The sequence below is a fragment of the Hippocampus zosterae genome, chromosome 3 (assembly GCF_025434085.1).
Source record: "Hippocampus zosterae strain Florida chromosome 3, ASM2543408v3, whole genome shotgun sequence".
Lineage (NCBI taxonomy): Eukaryota > Metazoa > Chordata > Actinopteri > Syngnathiformes > Syngnathidae > Hippocampus > Hippocampus zosterae.
This window is the reverse complement of record NC_067453.1, coordinates 19,515,503-19,536,164: the sequence shown is the minus strand read 5'-3', so window position 1 is coordinate 19,536,164 and position 20,662 is coordinate 19,515,503. Positions and strand designations below refer to the sequence as shown.

General features: G+C 45.9%; 1 protein-coding gene across 1 annotated transcript in view; it reads right to left on the bottom strand.

The window, feature by feature from the left end:
* Window positions 1-20,574, bottom strand: part of LOC127597155 (mucin-2-like) — a 28,561-nt gene extending 7,987 nt beyond the window's left edge. The window contains exons 1-30 of the mRNA XM_052059973.1: window positions 20,423-20,574; window positions 20,014-20,052; window positions 19,540-19,801; window positions 19,335-19,449; window positions 19,188-19,260; window positions 18,485-18,585; window positions 18,201-18,411; window positions 18,001-18,129; window positions 13,704-13,821; window positions 13,490-13,628; window positions 13,022-13,126; window positions 12,874-12,946; window positions 12,630-12,767; window positions 12,371-12,535; window positions 11,976-12,070; window positions 11,214-11,340; window positions 10,878-11,133; window positions 10,365-10,414; window positions 6,728-6,828; window positions 6,405-6,556; window positions 6,187-6,325; window positions 5,995-6,102; window positions 3,637-3,810; window positions 3,332-3,571; window positions 3,096-3,252; window positions 2,794-2,922; window positions 2,522-2,672; window positions 2,390-2,433; window positions 2,092-2,280; window positions 113-1,968 (exon numbers count right to left, since the gene is read on the bottom strand). Of these exons, the coding sequence (XP_051915933.1) occupies window positions 113-1,968; window positions 2,092-2,280; window positions 2,390-2,433; window positions 2,522-2,672; window positions 2,794-2,922; window positions 3,096-3,252; window positions 3,332-3,571; window positions 3,637-3,810; window positions 5,995-6,102; window positions 6,187-6,325; window positions 6,405-6,556; window positions 6,728-6,828; window positions 10,365-10,414; window positions 10,878-11,133; window positions 11,214-11,340; window positions 11,976-12,070; window positions 12,371-12,535; window positions 12,630-12,767; window positions 12,874-12,946; window positions 13,022-13,126; window positions 13,490-13,628; window positions 13,704-13,821; window positions 18,001-18,129; window positions 18,201-18,411; window positions 18,485-18,585; window positions 19,188-19,260; window positions 19,335-19,449; window positions 19,540-19,801; window positions 20,014-20,052; window positions 20,423-20,543 (5,757 nt within the window). The 5' untranslated portion in view covers window positions 20,544-20,574. The remainder of the gene's footprint in view (window positions 1-112; window positions 1,969-2,091; window positions 2,281-2,389; window positions 2,434-2,521; window positions 2,673-2,793; window positions 2,923-3,095; window positions 3,253-3,331; window positions 3,572-3,636; window positions 3,811-5,994; window positions 6,103-6,186; window positions 6,326-6,404; window positions 6,557-6,727; window positions 6,829-10,364; window positions 10,415-10,877; window positions 11,134-11,213; window positions 11,341-11,975; window positions 12,071-12,370; window positions 12,536-12,629; window positions 12,768-12,873; window positions 12,947-13,021; window positions 13,127-13,489; window positions 13,629-13,703; window positions 13,822-18,000; window positions 18,130-18,200; window positions 18,412-18,484; window positions 18,586-19,187; window positions 19,261-19,334; window positions 19,450-19,539; window positions 19,802-20,013; window positions 20,053-20,422) is intronic.
* Window positions 20,575-20,662: the final 88 nt, after the last annotated feature.

Here is a 20,662-nt window from a genome sequence, read left to right as displayed (position 1 = left end):
CGGTGGGTTCTACTGTGGGTGAGATGGTGGTTTTGGCCATAGTTGTGGGCTTTTCTGTGGTTGTGGTTGTCGTCGGGATGGGCTTTTCTGTTGTTACTGCATTTGTTGTGGCCCTTGTAGTTGTAGCTTTGGTTGGAGTAACACAATGGTTGATGCAGCATTTGACTCTAATCTCATAGTCATAACAAATAGGAGGTATGCCTTGTTCTTTGTTGTGGCAAATAAGTCCATCGGTTGGGTTGCATATTACTTTTTGACCAAGCTGATCCAAAGGTACGTCAGGAAATGCTTTTGCTCTGCATTCTATTTCAAGTGTTTTTTTGCAGTCATTCAGACTTGGATCAGTTGTGTTTGCAATATATTCATAATCTCCACCACTGAGGGAAGGATCCGGGTAATGATTGTTGATCCAATCTGACCAGTGACAAACAAAACAGTCAGCTGGTGTTGATGGTGTTTTTTCTGTGGTTGTGGTGGTTTGGGCCTTTTCGGTTGTAACTGTTGTGGGAGTAGTTGTTGGTTTGGATGTTTTTTGTGTAGTGGTTTTGATAGTGGTGGGTTCTTCTGTAAATGTTGTTGGATGGAGGGTTGCTGTGGTGGGTTTTTCTGTCATTGTAGTCTGGGACTCTGTAGTAATTGTTATCAAGGGTGCTGTTGATGGAGCGGTTGGAACAATTGTATTTGTGACTACTTCAGGGGTTGTTGTGGTCATTGGTTTTCCAGTTGATGTGACTGAAATGGTTGTGGGACCTTCTGTTGTTGTTCTGGGTGGCTTTGTTGTGGGTACCGTTGCAGTTGTTATGGTGGTAGGCTTTTCTGTCACTTCCGTGGTCAGTTTTTCTGTAGTTTTGGCAGTTGAGCTTGGTTGCTCTGTCATTGTTCCGGTTACTTTTTCTGTAAATTTGGATGTCGTGGTGGTAATGCCAGCAGTTTGTGAAACTGTGGTTGTCGGTTTTTGTACCATGGTTGTTGCAGTAATTGGTCTTTCTGTAGTTGTTGTGGAGTTTTCCGTTGTTGGAACAATTGTGCTTATCTTCTCCGTTGATGCTGTACTGGGTTTTTCTGTAACTGCGATTGTTGTGGTTTGGATCTCTGTTGCTGTGCTTGGAGATTCTGTAACGGTGATTGGTCTTTCTGTAGCTGCGGTGGGTAATTGTGTGGCTGTGATGGTTATAGCAGTCACAGTTGTGGATTTTTGTGTTGTTACAGCAACAGTAGTGCTGGCCTCTTGCGTAAATGTGGTGGTGGGTTTTTCTGTGGTAGTGGTGGTTTTAATCTGTTCAGTCGTAAGTGTGGTTGCCTTTGTTGGAGTGGTTGTTGGTGTGGATGGCTTTTGTGTGGTTGTTGTCATCGTGGTGGGTTCTGCAGTAATTGTAGTGGGTTCTACTGTGGGTGAGATGGTGATTTTGGCCATAGTTGTGGGCTTTTCTGTGGTTGCGGTTGTCGTTGCGGTGGGCTTTTCTGTTGTTCCTGCACTTGCTGTGCCCCTTGTAGTTGTAGCTTTAGTTGGAGTAACACAATGGTTGATGCAGCATTTGACTCTAATCTCATAGTCATAACAAATTGGAGGTATGCCTTGTTCCTTGTTCTGACATTTCAGTCCATCGGTTGGGTTGCATGTTACTTTTTGACCGAGTTGATCCAAAGGTACATCAGGAAATGCTTTTGCTCTGCATTCAATTTCAAGTGGTTGATTGCAGTCATTCAGACTTGGATAATTCACTCTTGCTATAGATTCATAATCTCCACCACTGGGGACAGGAGCAGGGTAATGATTGTTGATCCAATGTGACCAGTGACAAACAAAACAGTCGGATGGTGTTGATGGTTGGCGAGTTGTAGGTATGGATGGCTTAAGTGATGTTGTTGTTGTAATTGTAGTGGGTCCTTTTGTGAATGTGGTGGTTTGGAGTGTTGTTGTGGTTGGTTTCTCTGTGGTAGTTTGGCCCTTTGTAGAGGTTGGTCTTTCTATGATAGCCAAAACATAACATAACATTACGTAATCAGTGCGTTGTTCCACACGGCAATATAATACAAGCTGATTAGAAAGCATTGTGCTTATCATTCATGCATTTCATAGTTGATCATTACCTGTTGTCACAAACACAAATTCTGTTGTTGTTGGCATCAGAGTGGTTGAGGAACCGCAGACTTTTACTTCTCTTGTAATATTTCCGTGTTCTCCACAAATGGCAGTAATACAGGTGCCGTCTCCATCATGAGTATCGTATACTACATCTCCATAATTGTATATTTCCCCATTATAAGAACAAGTGCAATCTGCAAAATAATATAAAACACGATGAATAGAGAGGTTTTTTTTCGAAAAAAGCGTTTCAAAAACTGAAATCATTCACAAAATAACCACCATGTGGTGTGATGTTTTTACCTTCAACACTGTAGGTGCACTGCCTCTCCGATGAAGAACATTGACTACAGAACAAATTAAATTATCACATTTTAAAAATTACATCTGGCTCAGGTGTTTTTGGATGTATTGATTATATTGAAAATATCCTACCATTTCTGACAGTTTTCTATCTGAGGCATTCTCTCTCTTTCTGCATAATGCTTTCCTTCATCATCGTAGCACCCACATTGCTCCAGTGACACACACTTCATTGTTACCTCTTCCAAATACGGTTGATCAGGTGCACACCTTGGATAGCAGCCTGAAAGCCAAAAAGTCAGTCGTACAAGCACATTCTAGGCAAGAATCAGGAAGCCAACCCTTAGGAGTTAAAACAGCTTAATGATTAGGGATATGTCAGATGCTGATAATGACTGACGTACCTTCCAAAGCTGGAATATGGGTATAGCACTTTCCAGAGGGATTCCTGCAAGTCTTCATGCAAGGTTTTCCACAAGGTTCATAGTGCCATTCACACTCACCGTCAGGATTGTAGTAATCACAGAATAGAGCTGATTAAAGACAAGAAATTAATCTGAATATCGCGTAGATCAGGGGTCACCAACATGGTGCCCGTGGGCAACAGGGAGCCCTCTAGGGCTACATGAGTGGCCCGTGGGCCTATTCCCCCAAATAGGTCAGATTTCTATTTATTCTGCACAGAAAAATTGAAACGAGCACTTACGACAAACAGACGGAGTTCTCCATTTGATACAAGCTCCAGCCTTATTACAGGCGGCTGCATAGGCCGCTACAGCAGAGCAGAAGCATTCACAATCTCCTCCACTATTACAGGCACACGTGTCTCTTACACAGGCATTATAATAGTACTGGGGATCCACCTTTGAAGAATAATCATTGTAAAAATGAATAGTTTGACCCGCAAGTGTATTGTATAGAACATAAGTGCAGTTCCATTACCTTTGAATGGCAGATACCAAACACCGCACTATTGATAATGCTGCAGCGTTTTAGTGCCCACGCTTGTCTGTGCGAATACAGTGTGCAGGGACTTTTAAGTGCATTTGTGTTGGCACAGCTCTGTGACACTTTCCAGCTGTTTCCGAATTGAAAGGCGTCTACCACCACCTCTTTGTTTCGGGTGGTAAAGTCATTCTTGATGTTTCCGTCGTAATTCCCACACAGACCACAAACTTTACCCTGGGATCAATTAAACAAAGTTAAATTATAGAGACGACGCCAATCACTGGTGCGGTTTCTCTCACCTTAAATGTGGAACTCAGTTTGATCATGAGGGTTGTCTTCTTATTCCAGATGAGAACAAGACCATTCTTCGCCTCAATGACAAGATATAATCCAATGGTATGGACTTTATAAGGTATTTCTAACCCTGTTTTTTGTTTGATGACCGTTCCCTCTTTAAGGACAATTTCAATGTTCTGCAAGAAAGGAAAAAAAGAAGTAAAATCACATTTGAATTGACATCACAATGTAGTAGACTGCAATTTTCAAACTGCAATTTTGTGTGTGTGTGTGTGTATATATATATTGGTATATATATCAACAAGGAAAGCGGCTACGGCCAAATACCTCCAGCGAGTGAGGCAAGTCCTAAAAAGCCAGCTCAATGGCAAGAATAAGACCCGGGCAATAAACAGCTATGCCCTGCCAGTGATCAGATACCCTGCAGGAATGATAAGGTGGCCAAAGGAAGAGATTCAGACCACGGACGTTAAGACCCGAAAGCTCCTAACCATGCATGGAGGGTTCCATCCCAAATCCAGCACCCTGAGACTATACGCAAGCCGAAAGGAAGGAAGCCAGTGACTAGTGAGTGTGAGAGCCACTGTCCAGGATGAAACATCCAAGCTCCATGAATACATCAAGGAGAAGGCTCCAACAGACGACGTACTCAGAGAATGTCTCAGACAATGGGGAACAGAAGATGAGGCGCTGGAAGAGGGACCATCATGGGAGGACAAGCCCCTACACGGGATGTACCACCGGACCATAAGTGAAGTGGCCGATCTCAAGAAGTCCTATCAGTGGCTCGAGAGGGCTGGCCTGAAGGACAGCACAGAGGCACTCATCCTGGCTGCTCAGGAGCAGGCCCTGAGCACCAGAGCCATTGAGGCCCAGATATACCACACCAGACAAGACCCAAGGTGTAGGTTGTGCAAAGAGGCACCTGTGACGATCCAACACATAACTGCAGGGTGTAAGATGCTGGCAGGGAAAGCCTACATGGAACGCCATAACCAGGTGGCTGGCATAGTCTATCGAAACATCTGTGCGGAATATGGACTGGAAACCCCAAGGTCAAAATGGGAAACACCTCCAAAGGTGGTGGAGAATGACAGAGCCAAGATCCTGTGGGACTTCCAGATCCAGACTGACAAGATGGTAATGGCGAACCAACCAGATATCGTGATCATAGATAAAGGGCAGAGGAAAGCCGTTGTAGTGGATGTAGCAGTCCCAAGTGATGGAAACATCAGGAAGAAGGAACATGAGAAACTCGAGAAATACCAAGGGCTCAGAGAGGAGCTGGAGAGAGCCTGGAAGGTAAAGGTGACAGTCGTGCCTGTGGTGGTCGGAGCACTCGGGGCAGTGACCCCCAAACTAGATGAGTGGTTGCAACAGATCCCGGGAACAACGTCGGACATCTCAGTCCAGAAATGTGCAGTGCTGGGAACAGCAAGGATACTGTGCAGAACCCTCAAGCTTCCTGGCCTCTGGTAGAGGACCCGAGCTGAATGAGGGATGGACACCACCCGAGGGGTGGTGAGACGAGGATTTTATATATATATATATATATATATAGGGCGGCCCGGTAGTCCAGTGGTTAGCACGTCGGCTTCACAGTGCAGAGGTACCGGGTTCGATTCCAGCTCCGGCCTCCCTGTGTGGAGTTTGCATGTTCTCCCCGGGTCTGTGTGGGTTTTCTCCGGGTGCTCCGGTTTCCTCCCACATTCCAAAAACATGCGTGGCAGGCTGATTGAACACTCTAAATTGTCCCTAGGTGTGAGTGTGAGTGCGAATGGTTGTTCGTTTCTGTGTGCCCTGCGATTGGCTGGCAACCGATTCAGGGTGTCCCCCGCCTACTGCCCGGAGACAGCTGGGATAGGCTCCAGCACCCCCCGCAACCCTAGTGAGGATCAAGCGGCTCGGAAGATGAATGAATGAATGAATGAATGAATGAATATATATATATATATATATATATATATATATATATATATATATATATATATATATATATATATATATATATATATACACACACACACACACACACACATTATTTTATGAAAAGTTGAGGTACAGATATGTTTGCATTACTGTTGTCGGTCAGAAATATACTGTATCATACAAGACAAATGCAATAGTAAAGTCATAATTTCACTAAATATTTGTATGAAAACCTCACAAGCAAATCAAATAAAAAACAGTAAGCACATCAGTAACTGAATGAGTCCTCTTTGTGTTGCCCGAACACTGCGAACTGCATAAAACAAAACAGTTCACTGCACCCCGTTCGCGAATTCAAAACCTTGTATGTCCTCACATTCATAAACCGGAACAATAGTTGACATTCAATTTCTTATCACAGAATGTTGTACCCCTAAGTAGAGCTTGATAGCAGTAGAGCAGGTGCTTTCACTTGGTCCACACGGAATGTTCTCGGTCAGGACCCTGAAGGTGCCATTCTTGTTGTCCCCACAGTAATTCTAGGTGACAATAACATCAGAAGAATTTCCAAATATTTCCAATAAAACATGAAAGGGTAATCAAACATTTAGCACATGTGATACCTGAGTAAAGACATAACCACAGTCCCCATTAAAGGAGAATTTCTTGTCGTCATAGGTGATGTAATGGCCTTCTCCATATATCGTACAGGTTCCATCACACTGCCGATGGGTGCATTCCCACTGCTGGCTCTTACATGTGCTTTCATCACGGGATAAAGTTTAAATAAACCAAATGGGATACAACATTGATTCAAAAGGATACATAAGAGAGTACATACCAGGTGTTGCAGTCCACTTTAACAGTCTCTCCAGGTTTGTAGGATTGTCCGTTATAAGTGCAGGGACAATGCGTCTCCTCAATACAACCTCCTTTACCGTCGGCTAACAGGCCAGCAGGACACATGCAGCCCGAGACGCAATGCGTGCTAACCTGTAAAGTGGAACCACAATGGCAAATTGACTTCTTATCAACCAAAGCATTACACAAAACTGCACGGTCGATAGCAGACAGTGTACACCACTACCTTTCCAAAAATAGTATTCATACAACTGATTAAACAAAAGTGTAGTATCAGTTCTGAAAAATTAATTTGAGCCTTACACATTCTGTGTCCAGCGTCTGACAAGTTCTCTGGCACTCTGGCCCCGTGTCGCCAGGCTTTGCACTTGAGCAGTTGAAGAAAGTCATTGGAGCACTGCATGCTAATCATGGAACACGTTTGTTAGAAAGGACACCAGTGCTCTCAATCCAATGGCAATGGTCAAAAAAATTCTAGTCATAATTTTCATTAGCGCTCAACAAGCTTTATAGAAAATAGATGGATGGCTAGGTGATTAGTAAATAAGATAATTTTGAATAATTTATGTTTTGTACCTACATTCACCCCTCTGTGAGTCGTCACCTTACCGTGGTGGAGGGGTTTGTGTGTCCCAATGATCCTAGAAGCTAAGTTGTCTGGGGCTTTATGCCCCTGGCAGGGTCACCCATGGCAAACAGGTTCTAGGTGAGGGGCCAGACAAAGCACGGCTCAAAGACCCCTTATGATGAACAAAATATATGGACCAAGGTTTCCCTTGCCCGGACGCGGGTCACCGGGGCCCCACTCTGGAGCCAGGCCTGGAGGTGGGGCTCGTTGGCAAGCGCCTGGTGGCCGGGCCTACACCCATGGGGCCCGGCCGGGCACAGCCCGAAGAGGCAACGTAGGTCCCCCTTCCCATGGGCTCACCACCCATGAGAGGGGCCAAAGGGGTCGGGTGCTATGTGAGCTGGGCGGCAGCCAAAGACGGGGACCCTGGCGGTCCGATCCTCGGCTGCAGAAGCTAGCTCTTGGGACATGGAATGTCACCTCTCTGGCAGGGAAGGAGCCCGAGCTGGTGTGTGAGGCAGAGAATTTCCGACTGGATATAGTCGGACTTGCCTCCACACACAGCTTGGGTTCTGGTACCAGTTCTCTCGAGAGGGGTTGGACTCTCTTCCACTCTGGAGTTGCTCACGGTGAGAGGCGCAGAGCAGGTGTGGGCATACTCATTGCCCCCTGGCTCAGTGCCTGTACATTGGGGTTCACACCGGTAGACGAGAGGGTTGCCTCCCTCCGCCTTCGGGTGGGTGGACGGGTCCTGACTGTTGTTTGTGCATATGCACCAAACAGCAGCTCAGCATACCCACCCTTTTTGGAGTCCTTGGAGGGTGTGCTGGAGAGTGCTCCTGCTGGGGACTCCCTTGTTCTGCTGGGGGACTTCAATGCTCACGTGGGCAATGACAGTGAGACTTGGAGGGGCGTGATTGGGAGGAACGGCCCCCCTGATCAGAACTCGAGTGGTGTTTTGTTATTGGACTTCTGTGCTCGCCACGGATTGTCCATAACGAACACCTTGTTCAAACATAAGGGTGTCCATATGTGCACTTGGCACCAGGACACCCTAGGCCGCAGTTCGATGATCGACTTTGTAGTTGTATCATCGGATTTGCGGCCGCATGTTCTGGACACTCGGGTGAAGAGAGGGGCGGAGCTGTCAACTGATCACCACCTGGTGGTGAGTAGGCTCCGATGGTGGGGGAAGATGCCAGTCCGTCCTGGCAGACCCAAACGTATCGTGAGGGTTTGTTGGGAGCGTCTGGCGGAATCCCCCGTCAGAAGGAGTTTCAACTCCCACCTTCGACAGAGCTTTTCCCATGTTCCGGGGGAGGCGGGGGACATTGAGCCCGAGTGGACCATGTTCCGTGCCTCTATTGTTGAGGCGGCCAATCTGAGTTGTGGCCGTAAGGTGGTTGGTGCCTGTCGCGGCGGCAATCCCCGTACTCGCTGGTGGACACCAGCAGTAAGGGATGCCGTCAAGCTGAAGAAGGAGTCCTATCGAGCCTTTATGGCCTGTGGGACCCCAGAGACAGCTGACGGGTATCGACTGGCCAAGCGAACCGCGGCTTCGGTGGTCGCCGAGGCAAAAACCCGAGCGTGGGAAGAGTTCGGTGAGGCCATGGAAGCCGACTTCCGGACGGCTTCGAGGAAATTCTGGTCCACCATCCGACGTCTCAGGAGGGGGAAGCAGTGCACCACTAACACTGTGTACAGTGGGGATGGGGCGCTGCTGACTTCGACTCGGGACGTTGTGAACCGGTGGGCAGAGTACTTCGAAGACCTCCTCAACTCCTCCAACACGCCTTCCTTGGAGGAAGCAGAGCCCGGGGGCTCTGAGGTGGGCTCTCCTATCTCTGTGGTTGAAGTCACCGATGTGGTTAAAAAGCTCCTCGGTGGCAAGGCCCCAGGGGTGGATGAGATCCGCCCGGAGTTCCTCAAGGCTCTGGATGTTGTGGGGCTGTCCTGGTTGACACGCCTCTGCAACATCGCGTGGACAACAGGGAGAGTGCCTCTGGATTGGCAGACCGGGGTGGTAGTCCCTCTTTTTAAAAAGGGGGACCGGAGGGTGTGTTCCAACTACAGAGGGATCACACTCCTCAGCCTCCCTGGTAAGGTCTATTCAGGGGTGCTGGAGAGGAGGGTCCGTCAGGAAGTCGAGCCTCAGATTGAGGAGGAGCAGTGTGGTTTTCGTCCCGGCCGTGGAACAGTGGACCAGCTCTACACCCTTAGCAGGGTCCTTGAGGGTATGTGGGAATTCGCCCAACCAGTCTACATGTGTTTTGTGGACTTGGAGAAGGCGTTTGACCGTGTCCCTCGGGGAGTTCTGTGGGGGGTGCTTCGTGGGTATGGGGTACCGAACCCCCTGATACGGGCTGTTCGGTCACTATACCACCGATGTCAGAGTTTGGTTCGCATTGCCGGCAGTAAGTCGGAATCGTTTCCAGTGGAGGTAGGACTCCGCCAAGGCTGCCCTTTGTCGCCGATTCTGTTCATAACCTTTATGGACAGAATTTCTAGGCGCAGCCGAAGCGTTGAGGGGGTCCGTTTTGGGGGCCTCAGTATTTCATCCCTGCTTTTTGCAGATGATGTGGTGCTGTTGGCTCCTTCAAACGGGGCTCTCCAACTCTCACTGGAGCGTTTCGCAGCCGAGTGTGAAGCGGTTGGGATGAAAATCAGCACCTCCAAATCTGAAACCATGGTCCTCAGTCGGAAAAGGGTGGAGTGCCCCCTCCGGGTCGGGGAGGAGATCTTACCCCAAGTGGAGGAGTTCAAGTATCTTGGGGTCTTGTTCACGAGTGGGGGTAGGAGGGAGCGGGAGATCGACAGGCGGATCGGTGCAGCGTCTGCTGTGATGCGGACGTTGTATCGGTCTGTCGTGGTGAAGAAGGAGCTGAGCCAAAAGGCGAAGCTCTCAATTTACCGGTCGATCTACGTCCCAACCCTCACCTATGGTCACGAGCTATGGGTCGTGACCGAAAGAACGAGATCCCGGATACAAGCGGCTGAAATGAGTTTTCTTCGCAGGGTGTCCGGGCTCTCCCTTAGAGATAAGGTTAGAAGCTCGGTCATCCGGGAGGGGCTTCTCCTCCACATCGAGAGGAGCCAGATGAGGTGGCTTGGGCATCTGATTCGGATGCCTCCTGAGCGCCTCCCCGGTGAGGTGTTCCGGTCATGTCCCACCGGGAGGAGACCCAGAGGAAGACCCAGGACACGCTGGAGAGACTATGTCACCCAGCTGGCCTGGGAACGCCTCGGGATCCCCCGGGGAGAGCTGGAAGAAGTAGCTAGGGAGAGGGAAGTCTGGGCTTCCCTGCTAAAGCTGTTGCCCCCGCGACCCGGCCCCGGATAAGCGGTAGATGATGGATGGATGGATGGACCTACATTCAGTTAGAAGGTTTCCCGAACAGGTGAGTTTTCCACCATGGCAGATGCTGAAATTCATAGAAAAGATGGCAAAAGTTATAGTTTATCCTTTGTCAGAGTGAGACTTGGCATTGTTTTAATGTTTCATGGTGTATAGTGTTTTTGTTATCAATGTATAACGTTCTTTGTTTTGTATGCCTAATTTTTACTCCATGTACAGCACTTAATTTGCAGAGATGGTTGTTTTGAAAGTGCTCAACAGATAAAGTCAAGTTGAGAGTGACCATGTATGCTTGTTTTATGCATGTCCCTGACATGTGTATTCAAGATATCAAAAAATGTAGTTATATTTACATATATGAAAGCCAGAGGATATTTATCATCCTATTGGTCATTCAAATATCAGTTTTAAATCTACAGACTTCCCTTTTAAATTCACCTCTAAAGGTTTTAGTGCATTTTTGGTTTATCCTAAACTTTTGCCCAGAAGTCGAACATCCTTAATTTTTTCGAGTAATGAATGGTCCTCACCAACTTTGTCCATGAACCCTGATGATCTGCTTAGGCCGTATCACCGTGTCTCCTACATGGCAGGAGCACTGGAAATCCGGCACACACTCGCCTCTCTCGTTGAGGTAAGTTCCCTGAGCGCAGCCGCAGCCGTCCACCGGGGTCAAATCGACATCGCAGGTTAAGTCTGGCTGACCCAGAGAGCGGCACGTGCGACCACAACTTGTCATGTGGTAGTCGAACACCAAAGTTGAAGGGCAGTTTGATGTGTATTTCCCTGTTGAAAAAACATGCAATATAATCAACATTACCTCCAATTGATTACAGTAAAGTGCACTACGTTTGGGTGAAACTCACCACACACAACCTCCCGCCATCCTGTCAAGGAGATGCCGGCGGCGGCGCACGCGTGAACGTAGGAAGATATAGCAGCACATACGGAGTCCAAACTGTTTTCGCCAGCACACGTGTCATATATACACGACTGTAGAAAGAGAACGTATCAAGCTAAATGTGTTGTTCAATATGGATTTATTATCCCCAACAAGGAGTTTTTGTTGTCATTTACTCGCTTGGAAGTGAATTAGCAAAAACTACTGCACACAATTACATGGTGGGCCTTGGTCTACGAAGGGCGTAAGAACACATCACATATTTGAAACTCAGCTATTGCCGTACTTACTGTTTTTGATGAGTGTCTTATTTTTATGGCATGAAAGTCACTTCATACAATTATCTTCTGTCCTGAGGATGTTTTTAGGTTTAGAAAGTGCTCAAGGAACTAGCTTGCGCACCAGAGTAAGAATACATTTTCACATGGCACTAAACGGCACGCTCAGTTACCACCATGCCTCTCATTCATATTCTGTGAATAATGTAGAATCTCAATGCCAAATGGATAGCGTGTCCATTTTTTATTTTTACGTATGAAGTTATGTTTGGCCAATGAAAAAACAATCAAATATTAGTGTGAATCCATATAACCAATAAATGAATACATTTTGTTTTGACATGTGGTCTAATTGTATCTTTACAATATTTTAGATTAATTATTCATGAACAAAAATGACCAAACCAAGGCACACCCATTTTAGACAAGTATGACGCACAAATGCTCACAGTGAGATAGTCCTCTGGGTTAATCTCGGAATGGCACTTGGAAAACACCCCTGTTGTGTCGATGAGTATGGAGCACCAGTGGTGAGCATATTTTTCTGAACACACACACACACACACACACACACACGCGCACACACACACACACACACACACACACACACACACAGGCAGTATATTAATTAGGGAATGCGGAAAAATGTAAAAACATGACTTTAAAATATACTTAAGATAAGAGAAGAGAAGATAAGATAAGATAAGATAAGATAAGATAAGATAAGATAAGATATCCTTTATTCGTCCCACACTGGGGAAATTTACCTTTTGATAAAATATTGCAATTGTATATAATTCTAAATAATGTGTTTTTTAAAATTTCTTAAATTACAATAACTTACCCTTATCTACACTCAAAAGACACGGGTCACCAAGTGTATTGTTGACTTCTGGACAGCCTCCTTTCGTCTTCCACGAGTTGGCAAATGCGGCAGCCGTCCCTTCGATCATCCCACTTCTGGTTTGGAAGTCATTGCATTCAACGTCGTTAAAATCCCCACAAAGACCTGCAAAAGGGAGAGGAAGAAAAGAAAGAAAAGTTACCTGATGGAAGAGAGTAGCCAGGAAGGACAAAGGTTTTGGTCAAATACGACAACTTACCAAGGAGTTTTCCTTTATGGGGAAGACTGACTTTGATATAAACCTGCATGATGGGCGTGAGCTGAACCTCGAGGTGAAGCCCGTAGACAGTGTGGATCACAACGTAAAAAGTGGATGGGCTGAAAATTGTGACATCATCTGTGGGGAAAACAAAGATTATTACTGACTGCATAAAGGTGATCCAAGTCGCATGAATGTCTTCATTTTTCATGACAAGAAACGAAAACAAAAGGAACGCACTCACCGGTGAAGAAAGGCAGACGAGAGGTGAGTTTGTTGACGAAAACTTGACCACTCGAGTCAACAGCAATCATCATCTGCATGTGAAAAATGCTTTAAATATAGTAAAATACGGTATGTCTTCTATGGCGTGAAAACAAAACTATCCTTACCGTGGATTTTGGCAGCAATAGAGTGACTGCAGTCAGGCAAGTTGATTTATCGGATTTTTCACACTTGACAAGGTCACCCAGGACAATGAAAGTGCCATTCGTCTCCTACAGAGGACAACATGCATTGTACCACTGCTTCAGAGAATTACAACTATTTCTGTTGGTCAACACACGTAGTATGGAGCATGATTGTGACTTTATTGGGTGTGGTTATAAAATTGGGTACGATTAATTTCAACATTTTTTTCAAGGCAATTACAACAGGATGTCAAATACACACAGATTTTTGATATTCACTGGCTGGTCCGGTCACTATCCTCCGTACATATAATTCCAAGATGCCTGCCACGTTATTAGGTACTGAGCCCAACAAATTGAATGCTCTAATGGTTACAAAGTCTGGAATTAGAGCAACATTGTCAGGAAAAATATAAACCTAATTAGACTTGAGCAATGTAAATGCCTTACCTTTGTGAGAACGTAAGAGCAGTCTCCATGGAAAGTGTATGTCTTATCATCATAAGTGGAGATGTGTGAGCCACCCAATACAGAGCAGACACCAGGACAGTCGGTGTCATGGCACCTCCACTCGCCCTGAGTACACGTGCTGCCAAAATAAAATTAAGTCAGCTTCACAAAGCAGCTTCACTAAACCGGATGAAGAAGAGAGTGTCGTCATCACCATGTCTGACAGGCCCGAGAGTAGGATTCGCCAGGTTTGTAAGGCGTGCCGTTGTGCATACAAGAGCACTGGTCCACAGGTAAGCAGCCACGATCACCAATGTCATCCAAGACGGTCCCTTCCGAGACAAGTTGGGAAATTATTGCTCATTTTTTGAGCCAAAGCATGAGCAATAACACGGGAGAACATGCATGCTCCAAAAGTTAGAATACATATCGTTACATTTTTTGAGCATGACAGATAATGTCACAATGTTAAGGCAATGCTTGGTGTTCGGTCATAGTAAAAAATATATATACATATACAGTATACTGTATTGAACTGTTTTGAGTATTACTGAAGTATCATACAGACATGGGTATACCGTCCCTTTAGTATATTTGGTCTCTGCTCCTCAGTACGGCAGTTATCTTCGCTGCGGGCAAGTATATACTATATATTTTATATATATATATATGTGTGTGTGTGTGTGTGTGTGTGTGTATATGTATATATATATATATATATATATATATATATATATATATATATATATATATATATATATACACATCGGTAAGGCATCGGTTTGGCATACGGGAGACGGTGGTTCGAATCCCGCTTGGGGCAAAAAAAATGAGCACATAACACCATCCAGTGTGGGTCCTTGGGCAAGATCCTTCACGCTAATGCCTACCTCATACAATGATGAGAGACAATAAAACGAATGATATGCCGGCTCAGACGTCGCCCGGCCAAACAAGGTCTGCATCAGGTGCTGGGGAACCAGAGCACCTTGATGTAAAATGGGCTACTGGAACAAAGCGAAGATGGGCGAGATGCGATAACATGGCTCTGTTGGAATGCTACTACTCAAGCAACCCTAGTCAGAGGGGTTACATGCAGAGAATGTGGGCTAAATGGTTACTTCGAAACCCACAGTCACGGTTGACCACGAAACAACTAGTAGCTCAGTGTTCCAACATCCACAAACGGCAACTGCTGTCACAACTTGAGATTGATGAGGTACAACGCAAGTTCCATGGTGAAGGGCCCCAGGCTGCCAGATCAGAGGAGGAGGTCATACAAGAGATTGGGAGGCAAGCCCCAACGAATGCAGATGATGAGATTGGGTGGCCAGCCCCAATGAATGAAATGCTGAGCGAGGCAGCAACTGACCTGAAAGCTAAGATCATGGCGAGAATGAAAGCTGGGCAACCTAGAAACCGATTACAACGGCTATGTGAAGTACCATCTGAAAGTCTCATAGAAAGTGTGAATGCAGCACTGAGGGCGATCCCTACCGTAACGATCACAGAAACCAATGAGCTGATATACGCTTCAGCATCAGTGATCCTGGAGACTCTGGGCTATAAGAGCAACCATGGAAGCCATGAGACACGTTACCCACCATGGAAAAGACGGTTGGAGGCTAAAATCAAGATCAAGGCGGCCCGGAAAGATGTGAGTCAATTGACGGAGGCCCAGAGAGGTGTGATGAAAAGGCCGATACCCGAGAGGTACATCCAGATGACCATACCTGAAGCACTCGAAACTGCCAAACAAAGGCTCCAAGCCTTGTCCAGTCGCCTAAAGCGGTACACGAAAGAGAATGAGGCCAGACGAATAAACAGGCTGTTCGCAACACAACCTGCGAAAGTGTACGCTCATTGGCGGGGTCCTAACAACAGAGCTAGGTACTGGAAAGGCATATGGGAGAAGGAGGTTTCACATAGCAGCAGTGCACAATGGCTGGTGACCCTGAGAGAGGAGCACAGCAACCTCCCTGAACAGAACCCAGTTACCATAACAGTGGCAGACATACAGGAAAGAGTCTCAAATATGAAGAACTGGACAGCACCAGGCCCGGACATGGTCCACACCTACTGGCTAAAGAAACTCACAGCACTCCATGAGCGCCTAGCAGTACAAATGAACCAGCTGCTGAGGGATGGGACTCACCCAGAATGGCTAACCGAAGGGCGAACGATCCTGATCATGAAGGATCCCTCGAAGGGTGCAGCCCCATCCAACTATCGGCCAATAACCTGTCTCTCCACAACATGGAAGCTCATGTCAGGCATCATTCCGGCTAAGATAAGTGGACACATGGATCAATACATGAACGAAGAGCAGAAGGGCATTGGTAGAGATACCAGAGGAGCCAAACATCAGCTCCTGGTTGACAGAACAGTCGCACAAGACTGCAGGTCCCGACGTACCAACCTGTGCACAGCTTGGATTGATTACAAGAAAGCCTATGACTCAATGCCACATTACATGGATCACTGAATGCTTGGAGTTGTATAAGGTGAACAGGACCCTAAGAGCCTTCGTTGCGAACTCGATGAGGATGTGGAAAACCACACTTGAAGCCAATGGCAAGCCACTTACCCAAGTGTCCATCAAATGTGGCATATACCAAGGTGATGCACTCTCCCCACTGCTGTTCTGCATAGGACTGAACCCCCTAAACCAAGTAATCACCAAGACAGGCTATGGATACCACCTCAGAAATGGAGCTACAATCAGTCACCTCCTCTACATGGATGACATAAAGCTGTATGCTAAGAGCGAAAGGGACATAGATTCCCTGATCCACACGACCAGGATCTACAGCAGCGACATCGGGATGTCATTCGGGCTTGAGTAGTCGGATGGTGACTAAGAGAGGAAAGGTAGTCCGCACTGAAGGGGTCTCACTCCCTGAAGGAACAATAGCAGACATTGAGGACAGCTACAAGTACCTTGGTATACCACAAGCCAATGGCAACCTCGAACTGGCAACAAGGAAAGCGGCTACGGCCAAATACCTCCAGCGAGTGAGGCAAGTCCTAAGAAGCCAGCTCAATGGCAAGAATAAGACCCGGGCAATAAACAGCTATGCCCTGCCAGTGATCAGATACGCTGCAGGAATAATAAGGTGGCCAAAGGAAGAGATTCAGACCACGGACGTTAAGACCCGAAAGCTCCTAACCATGCATGGAGGGTTCCATCCCAAATCCAGCACCCTGAGACTGTACGCAAGCCGAAAGGAAGGAGGCCGGGGACTAGTGAGTGTGAGAGCCACTGTCCAGGATGAAACATCCAAGCTCCATGAATACATCAAGGAGAAGGCTCCAACGATGACGTACTCAGAGAATGCCTCAGACAATGGGGAACAGAAGATCAGGCGCTGGAAGAGGGACCATCATGGGAGGACAAGCACCTACACGGGATGTACCATCGGACCATAACCGAAGTGGCTGATCTCAAGAAGTCCTATCAGTGGCTAGAGAGGGATGGCCTGAGGGATAGCACAGAGGCACTCATCCTGGCTGCTCAGGAGCAGGCCATGAGCACCAGAGCCATTGAGGCTCAGATATACCACACCAGACAAGACCCAAGGTGTAGGTTGTGCAAAGAGGCACCTGAGACGATCCAACACATAACTGCAGGGTGCAAGATGCTGGCAGGGAAAGCCTACATGGAACGCCATAACCAGGTGGCTGGCATAGTCTACCGAAACATCTGTGCGGAATATGGACTGGAAACCCCAAGGTCAAAATGGGAAACACCTCCGAAGGTGGTGGAGAATAACAGAGCGAAGATCCTGTGGGACGTACAGATCCAGACTGACAAGATGGTAATGGCGAACCAACCAGATATCGTGATCATAGATAAAGGGCAGAGGAAAGCCGTTGTAGTGGATGTAGCGGTCCCAAGTGATGGAAACATCAGAAAGAAGGAACACGAGAAACTCGAGAAATATCAAGGGCTCAGAGAGGAGCTGGAGAGAGCCTGGAAGTTAAAGGTGACAGTCGTGCCTGCGGTGGTCGGAGCACTCGGGGCAGTGACCCCCAAACTAGATGAGTGGTTGCAACAGATCCCGGGAACAACATCGGAATCTCAGTCCAGAAATCTGCAGTGCTGGGAACAGTTCTACTGCGCAGAACCCTCAAGCTTCCTGGCCTCTGGTAGAGGACCCGAGCTGAATGAGGGACGGACACCACCCGAGGGGTGAGACGAGGATTTTATATATATATATATATATATATATATATATATATATATATATATATATGCCTGTGTGTACTAGTATATTATTGGCATATTAACACACATCTACATTTGTTGCTCCACCGTTTGCATCAAAATATCCATTGTAGCACAGCATTGTAACACTGCTACATATTTGCTATCTGTTAGCTTGTCTGTGGCGTTTTTCCTCATAGGTCAAAGCAAAATATCAACTGAACAACAGCTTGTATCTCAAAATCTGAAAGTTCTATAACACCTATCTCAAGGTAGCACTGTGTCTGTTTGTATGCAACCCTACCAGCTGGGCAGAAGCATCCATCTACGCAGTGTTCCTCACACACTTGGCTCCTCTGTGGGTCACTGCAGGTGTCCGTGCAAGGGCTTCCACATTGTTTGTACTCCATGTTAACCGGGCACATTTTTTTCACTATTCATTAAAAAACAGGAGTATAAGTAAATAAAAGTGATAAAAGCATCTCAAATGTTTGTTTTCCTCACCGCACAAATGTGCATTCCATTCCTGCGGCGCTCCGCCCGCGTGTGCGCACTGGCGCGAGTACTCTGCGATGGTTGAACATAAGCAAGATGTGGAGTTGCTTTTACAGGAGCACAAGTCCCTCACACAAGCTTCTACGAAGGCCGCACTGTTGATTCGGTCAAGACAGCTGAGGAAAGCAGCCCCAGACACGAAAGTCTCACATTCGGCTCTCTGCGGGAACAAAGCACCAACTTTAACCTGTGTTTGACAAAAATTTATTTGAGGCCATCTTTCTATTAGATACCTGACTTATTGAGCAGGTTTGAGGGAAAGGCGGCAAGATTTCGTTACAGTTGTCAGTTGGACCGTTGGTTTTCCAGGCCTCGTCTAATTCCTCAGGTGGCCCTGGAAAAGAACGTTTGGTTCATTTCAATTGGGATTGTGGTAAATCATTTAATATTATTCAAGGTATCCCCCCAAAATTTGAAATGATTTCATAGTCTATTAACATAGACAGTTTTTGTTTACAAAAGATCCTAGAGTAAAAGCAAAAAGGTTCATCTTTCATAAATGTAAAAAAACTAAACAAACAATGTTAAAATGTAAGGTGAATGTTTGAGTTTTTCTTTTTTCAGATCAAAGAATGACATGTGCTATTGTGTCATTTTATGTATTGGATTATCTTTAAACACAGTGGAGGATGTATATTAGGGAAATGTAAGAAGAATACACCAACTGAAAAACAGTTCAAAGAAAAAGGCAAAAAAATAAAATGGAAAAAAAGGAATAAAAAAAAGTTCGTTTTTGACACATCAGCAAATAATCATCTGCATCAGAAAAGTCTTGGTTCATATGTATCTTCCATTGTGTTAAGTGAAATTTTATGTATCAAAAGAATTTGTGGTAACGTTACTTGTCGGCATCGGGGAGGGGCCAAAGGCAATACTCGTACTACGAACAATCTGAAAACAGTGATATCAAACATCCCTTGTGAAATATTTACTCACCATCAGTGTGATCACCATTGAAGTCACCGCACAAACCACAAGTCTGATTCTTGTACTTTGCATCCAACTCAACCTGCAAATCGCACAAAAATTAATGACTTTTCCATTCATTTTAACGTGGAATAACAATCTGGTGGTTGAACCTACCCAAACCGTGTCTTCTTCATTCCACATGACAACCACACCACTTGCTGCCTCAAACTTAACGTAGGAGAATGTTTTTACAATAGAGAGGCCTGCCTGACTGAAAGGCAGCGTCACACTAGAGAGAGAGGAGTTATTACAGGTGTGGATTAACGTCCATGTATGAGCTATAATAAATTCACCTTGTCAAATGTTCACTCATACTCACATTCCATCATTGACCAGGATGGAGGAGTTTGACAATTCCACTACCGCTCCCTCCAGTCTCATAGTGACACGCTTGAGAGGAACGGCCAAGCCCATTTCTTGCCGTTGCAACTGGATGTTAAAGTCTTCATAGCTGCCCTTGCAGTTGGATGCAAGGAGATAGTTGCAATTGGAGCGAAGCTGGAAGAATTCTCCATCAAAAGTCCTGAAATGATAGTTTCCCCATGTGCTGCAGTACTGGTCATCGTGGGAGGCGCTCACTTCTGTAAATGGGGTTGCAAATGAAGTGACTTATGGAAACAGCTGAATAGGTTCATTAAAAGCTTTTGAATCTTGTAATATATATACTGTGTATATAATTCTTCATATTTGAGGCGTTAAGACAAAAGCATGTCATCGACATACTGTATTATTAAAACAGAGTTAAATTAAGAAACTAACATTTCTCAATTTGTTTGCTTTACGGTGGCCTTACCTGTAAATACTGGCTGTGTTGTCACCGTCTGAACTGGGACTTGAAAAGAAAAAAGATATATGTTGATGTTACGAGTTTACCTCCAGCAGGTATGAAATGTATTCATTGGTCTGAATAACCGTAGCATACTGCCCCTGGTGGCCACATCGCACACCACTGGAGGCAATGAATAAATCATGATGTCATTTACTAATTCCTTACACGGCATTCCATTGTGATACTACAACAAGTTTATATAAAGTGCAATTTTCCTTATTCAAAAACACACAAAACATTTTTTTTTTGTTTTTTTGGAGGTTCGGGGGTTGACTGGAACGGTTTAATGGCATCCATAACATTGATACAGCTCTGGCATTGGATAATAGCATACAGGTGTTCCTAATGAAGTGTCCAGTCTGAGCCTACATACCGCTGGATGCAGCAGACAGTCCAAAATAGAGGCTGAGCGTCAGTATCACCCATCCAAGCGCCATCCCGTCTGCTTCCATTGGCATCAACTGGGTGAACTGGTCCCAAATGACCCGTGCCATGTAATATAGTTTATTGACTGTTTGCAGTTGAGGTGGGGTAACATTATGACACTGTGGGTGTCAGCACCATATCACACATGCATGAAGAAGTGTGCAGATGGATTGTGGAAATGTACGCT